A 6,821-nucleotide genomic window follows, 5' to 3' on the forward strand; every position below is an offset into this window, starting at 1 on the left:
AAATGAAGAGTCGGTACTTCAAATCATTTAATCACAAAATTATATGTATCCACGTAGCATTATATACATAGACTTACTCAAAGATCCTCAAATACAATTCCTACTCCTCTAAAAACTAAAACAATAAATGACGAGGGGAAAATAAAATCTAACAACTTAACTTATAAACAGAATCTTCTATACTCTTATAGTTCCGCACTAAGTTTTCGCACCTGTAGCTGAAAAGGGTAGAGATAGGGGGTAAGAACAGGAGAGTTCTTAGTAGGGTCGGGGTTAGGAGTTAAGTTCATTTTATATATACTTGGTCAGCAATAACAATCAACAAGGTACCATCTAGTTCAACAATTAAAGAACACAAAATTCAAACAATCATTTAGCACACCCACAATCACAAAAAATACACTCACAAACAAATATGCACAAACAAGTATGATGCATGTCTATCCCTAGTGCAGGTAATGAGCTCATCTGTCGGTTTTGACCCGCTCCCGACATAACTCAGCAACCTTTGTATGAGTTCGGTTTCCAATGTCATAACCTCTGTAAGCAACCTCTGTCTTACAGGTGCGACTCTCTTGAGCCGATATATGCAAACATAACCTCTCTAAGCAACCTCGGTCTTACAGGTGAGGCTCTCTCTGGCCAATGTATGTATTGATAACCTCTGTAAGCAACCTCTATCTTACAGGTGCGACCATCCCCTGGATTGGCCGATGTATCTCTGGAAAGTAAATCTCAGTGGACTCACTACCATATCTCTACTTGTTTCTAGCAGGTAAACAATCATTTCAGCTCGTTCTTTCTTTCTTTTCTTTTTTGTTCTCTGCTCTCTTGTGGCAGAAGTTCTTTAGATACTTTTAATCTTTTACTCTCTGCTCTCCTGTGGCAGAGGTTCTTTAGTATTTTTCTTTCCTTTTCTTTTCTTTCTTCTTCTTTTCTTTTCTATTATAAAATGCTTTAATTAAGTCTGCATTCTCTAAAGCTTTTAAGATTACTCTGCTTGCTTGCTTTCTCATCAATAATACACATTATGATATTCTTACGAGGTAATATATTTGATAAATACTAATTATAATAATAATTTATTTTAATATAAATGAATAATTTTAAAGAAGTATTTAAAATAATATTTATAATCGTCTTTTAAAACTTATTTTATAAAACCTTATTTTTAAACTTTTATTAATTAATTTCTAAATCATGAACTTTTTAATATTCTGTTTTTAACCTCAATATTCTATAAAATTATATTTGAAACCCTCACTTATATTTATATTTAAAAAATAACCCTGAACTTTTATAAAATACCACTTTTAGTGCCGTACTTCATTTATTACCCAAAATACCTAGAAACTTATATAATTACAAATTGTACCTCGATTTTTATATACAAATAAAAAGTTACCCTTCAAAAATAAAATATAATTACTAATATTTCTTTTATACCAAAACCGAAATTCTTAACCCCTTCCTTTCAAAATATTACTTGTATTTTAATCCGTTTTTGAGTCTTTCGGTTACTGATTTTTCTAAACTTTTAATTTAATCTTTCAACCACCAAATCTCATCAATTTCCTCAAAATACCACATCACAACAGTCCCAAAACTATTAAAACAATCACAGCTGAGCTATTCCTTATAGCCAAACTAAAAAATCACAAGTAACAATAATAATTCAATAATAAACTCATTCAAACTCAAACAATAATCTACCAAATTAACATTTTCACTTATCAAATTCACATTTAATTATTATAAAGTTACCAAACCTTACCTCCGTACGAAATCAAAACAACGAATACTCTGGAGAAGCTTTCTGACCGAGTTGCTGAAGAAGAAAACGTCAAAAATCGTCTGTAACTCCTAGAATTTCAATTGGCCGAACTCAAGAGAAAGAGGAGCTACGTCATTATCAACTTCTGCCGGACAAAAATAACGCCATCACGTAGAAGAGAAAGATTCAAATACTTTTATCGAATTAGATTTTTTATTGGAGTTACGAATCTCAAAAAATCAAAGCCGAAAGATCAAAAGGAATCACAGTTTTCTCCCTCAGTCCCTCACCCACAGTCTCTCTTTCTTTCATTGCCTTCATACACCCCGTCACACCACAATAATTTTTAAAAAGTTTCAAACGGCATACATTATAACAATTATATGTATAGAAATACATAACATAAATGTCTTTACTTGCACACAACATAATAATAAGTTTGAACACATAATTACTCGCATCAAGACACAATAAATTTGTAAAGAAAAGATGTAAAACTCTGTAAATTAATAATAATTAATAAATAAATTAATTATGAGTCAAGGATATTAAAAAATTAAATTTTATAATTTGGAAGAATAAAAATATTTAGAATAAGGATTAAAACACAAATTACGCACGCACCAGAGTGAATTCTCAGCCTGTGCGTACGCACCATAGTGTGCGTATGCACAACTTGTAAAATTTTCAGGGTGTGCGTACGCACGAGTCTCACCTTACGCTCTAGTCCGTGCGTGCACACAATAGTGTGTGTGGGCACATATACCAGAATTTCTGGTTTTCAATAATTTTTGCAAAATTCTATTTTTTTAACCTAAACTTCAAACGTGCATAACTTTTTTGTTAAAAATTATTTTTCGTCTGTTTTTCGAACGGCATAAACTACTCAGACCTAATTTTTATTTAAGATAAGTTTCACCAAATTTGAGGGTTCGAGAGCCAAATTACAACGTGTCAAAGTTGGTTTAAAAAATTCAGATTTTACCAAAGACTCAAAACCTCAAATTTTCCAAAATTTTCAATCCAAAGCCAACCAAACCATAACAAAAACAATACCAATTACTCAGATTTTCATGCCAGTTCCTCCTTCCACTCAGATTCACATTTTTTTGTTTAAATATTAAGAGATTTTTATGATTTTGATGGCTTAGGTGCAATGTAGCCTTGGATAATTGTTGGGTTTTACCCCAATCATCAATGGGTGGGGTAAAAAACCATTATTCCCTTTTGGATTTCCAATTTTATGAGGTTAGGGTATTGAAATTGTGAATATGTATGAAATTATATGAAATTAGGTTGAATATATGTGAAGTTGATGTTAAATTGGTGAAGTGGAGTGCTTGAATTGAAACTCTGGTGGTTGGAAGCTTGTCAAGTGGACTTTGGAGGCTTGGAAACTTGTGAAAACGAGGTTTTGAGGTGTTTTTAGGCTTGGAAGGAAATCGGCCAAGATATGATTTTAGTTTTCTATAGTTAATCTATAATATTACATGAAAACTTATATAGTCATAACAAAAAAATCTAAAATGAAGTTCAAGAAAAAGGAAAATAATTCTGCATATATGAGATGATGCTTAGAATTTTTTTCTCTCTAATTTGCTTATCTCAAATGTTGTTGAGAATTCAGTTTTATAGTATGAAATTTGCTCTTCAAATTTGATCACTAGCTCTTCATTTTTCTTGTTGATTCTGTCCGTTGTAGTTGTCTTTCTTAACATGCAATGCTTTTTCATTTTGCTCCATTCTATCTCCGTGGTCTTTGTAGCTACTTCACTATCTCTACTGCTCTTGTATTTTGTTTTTATTCTACCAACCTTTGAATTTTGATCTTCTACTGTCCTTAGTTTAGTGTTGTTGTTCTTGTATCCTTGTTGTTTTTCTTTTTCCATAATAATGCCAAATGTCCCATTTGCTTCTTTTTTTCCTTTCTCTTAGCAAATGTAAAACCTTTCTTTTCTTGTATCTTAGTTCTGATTTTTCTCATTATATGCATTGGGTTGTGTTTTGATTTGTGTATTGTAAAAATTTACTGAAGCAACATGAGTTGAGCTGAGAAATGAAGTATTAGACTTGCAATACTAATACACATTAAACTATACTTAGATTTTTAACCCAATATAATAAATATTTATCATCATATTAATATATCCAAAATCAATTCTAACTCAACAAATACTATAAGTACTATTCTTATTCCCATCCGTAAGACTAAGACGAGAAATTAGATAAAATCAGAATTAGAAGTTAGTATGATGAATAATAATGTCAATAGCTTAGGCGCGTGCAGAACTGCAAAATATGATTCTAGCTACAATAATAAAAATTGTATCGTAAGCTAACAAATAAAACAATGCAACCTCCTTAGTTAGTAGTTTGCTATAATATATTTGTTAAGTCGATCAGCTACCAATGATTAGCCTATCATAGTAATATACCGCCTCAGCTAGTTAATTTTCATCTTGGAAAGTTGAGAAATCAGGTTCTGTTGGCTTGAACATTTTGGGCATCTTCAAACTATCACTATCAGGTATTGCAATCTTCTTAGCGACACCTCTTCTTGTGTTTGCAGCAAACCTAGATGCCAAAACGGTAGTTGAAATCTGTGCGCGGTTTCCACTACTTGATGAACTCCCTCCTACCCTTTGTTCTTCACCTTCATCATCATCTTGCTCGATATTGGTGTAGTACAAGTTCTCTTTTTGTAACAACTCCATTGTCAGTTTTCTCTTACGATAGCGTCTCCAAGCAGTCTGTATAAAGGCAGCCCCCCAAGCCCTCCATTGATGGGAATAGTACCTAATAATGAAACCATGATTTGGTCACACGTTGAATTATTCATAGCTATTCAAATTTGGTATACCTGTTTCATTTATGGGCATGCGTATCTATGAATGTGGCAGACATGGTTTTTACTATCTGTCCGTGATTTTGATTTTAATAAATTTGTACTGCCCAAACGTTTTTATTATTGAAAACATAAGACACATATATTCTTTAGTTAGTCAGTTGTTTCTAATAATCTAGATATTTTTGTGTCTCAAGTTTTTTTTAAAAAGAAATCATATGAATAATTAACTTTAATGAGGTGATATTTAATTTGATCTCTAAAATTTTAATAGCTCAACAAAATAGTATTTGATTTTTGTAAATAATCAAATTGGTCTATGCATTTACAAATCACAAATATTCGCTTGTTCCTAATTCAACTGCCATTAATATAGTGTTAATATGAAACATTATAGTATTAGCTTGACATCTCCATTAATAAAGTATTAAAATTTTAATATGATCAAATAGATATCTTAAATTAGAACTAATTTAAGATATCTATTTGTTCATACTAAAATTTTAACCATATTAGCTTATTATTAGAGATGTCATGTTAATACTTTAATGTTCTATACCAATTCTATGTTAACAGTAATTGAATTAAATACAAAAAAATTCACAATTTATAAATTTAAATATCAATTTAGTTATTTTAAAAATTAGAGACTATATTTTGATAAGTACCACAGCTCAAATTGAAAATTATCTCTAACTTTAACTAATTTATGTCCTGAGAAAAAAAATTTAACAACTTATTTTTTTATTTTCATATTTTATCTGGCATATTTCTGGAGTTGCATCAGATAACACACTAACACTAATAATATCATCATCATTTAGGAGGAGGAACCTAATGCAAGAAATGTTTTGGTGTAAGAGAAATGATGTGGACATACACACCTAAAAGCATGCTGGAGTTTCTTGCTATGTAGACGCTTGAATTGATTTGAAACAAACTTTAGATCCTCAGCTCTGAGAGCAAACGCTTCGACTTCAGTAACAGTCTTGACAGTTCTAGTAGAGTCTGGAAGGCTGAGGTTTGAGGTGGGCATCAAGGCCCACGTCAGCAACTCTTCACCACAGAAATCACCTGGTCTAAGAATGATAGAGTTGTAGTACCCTGTTCTTCCACCATCAGTGGTTGAACTCTCAAGTTGTCCTCTAATGATGAAGAGCATTTCTCTCACTGGATCACCTTCCCTTACAATGTATGTGTCTTTTGTGTTTAAGGATGCAACAAGACGTTCACATATGGCATCTAGGAGTTGATCATCCATTTGACCGAAGAAAGGAACCTAAACACACTTTACAAATTACAAATAATCCTTTTTCCACATATTTGCTATGCATGCCCCTTAGCAAATGGATGACCAAAATATATATTTTGATTTTTGAAGCGAAAGCGGTATAAAAGGGAGACTTACCCGACGAACAATGTCAAGACAAAGATGCCTTTGAATCTGGCGTCGAAGATCAATAGGCAAATCACGCAAAATTGCTTCTTCATCTACGCCTCTTGTGGCAAGCCATTTATATTGAACAAACCTGCGAATGCGTTGTTGAAGTTCCGGTGGAAGTTGCCTATGATTCATCCACTCTTCTGTATCCTTTTGTTTCAGTCTCCATTCTTCAAGTCTTGCAGTTGAAGATTGCAGATAATTCTTTTTAATAAGAGCAAAAAACATGTAATTGTTAATTTTAATGACTATCGTTGAAAAAAAAATATTATTATGTACTTATTATTTGATTAATACCTGCATATTACCAATGAGATGCGCAAAGAGGATTGAACCTGCGATGCAAATGAAACTTGAAAATACGGTTTCACCAACGTAAGTGCTCGTATTAAGACCTTGAGCATAAGATCTGTACATCAAATAGTAGAGTTGAAAACACCGTTAGAGAACCTTAAAAGGTGAAGTGCTCCTGCTAATACATGAAATGTATAGTAACACATGAACTAGTTTTGTTTCTTTTTTTACAATTTTTATGAAATGTATTTTTTAAAAAATTAATTTCAAAAGTATGAATGCTAATGTGCTCTTCGAAAAATAAAGAATGTATTATTCTTTAAAATTTAAAGTCTAATTTTAATAGTAAAGTACTGATGATAATAAATGAAAGATAATGCAACATACACGAAATAATTTTTTTTTTTAAAAAAAATTGAATTTAAATTTAACATACAATATAAAAAAATTTTACACATAAATTTAAT

At 31.4% G+C, this 6,821-nt stretch overlaps 1 protein-coding gene across 1 annotated transcript in view; it reads right to left on the reverse strand.

Moving 5' to 3' along the window:
* LOC107640975 (probable cyclic nucleotide-gated ion channel 16) overlaps positions 4,074 to 6,821 on the reverse strand; it is a 4,432-nt gene continuing 1,684 nt past the window's right edge. The window contains exons 4-7 of the mRNA XM_016344483.2: positions 6,358 to 6,469; positions 6,028 to 6,264; positions 5,504 to 5,898; positions 4,074 to 4,570 (exon numbers count right to left, since the gene is read on the reverse strand). Coding sequence (XP_016199969.1) covers positions 4,222 to 4,570; positions 5,504 to 5,898; positions 6,028 to 6,264; positions 6,358 to 6,469 — 1,093 coding nt within the window. The 3' untranslated portion in view covers positions 4,074 to 4,221. The remainder of the gene's footprint in view (positions 4,571 to 5,503; positions 5,899 to 6,027; positions 6,265 to 6,357; positions 6,470 to 6,821) is intronic.

This window comes from Arachis ipaensis, chromosome B05 (genome assembly GCF_000816755.2).
Source record: "Arachis ipaensis cultivar K30076 chromosome B05, Araip1.1, whole genome shotgun sequence".
Classification (NCBI taxonomy): domain Eukaryota; kingdom Viridiplantae; phylum Streptophyta; class Magnoliopsida; order Fabales; family Fabaceae; genus Arachis; species Arachis ipaensis.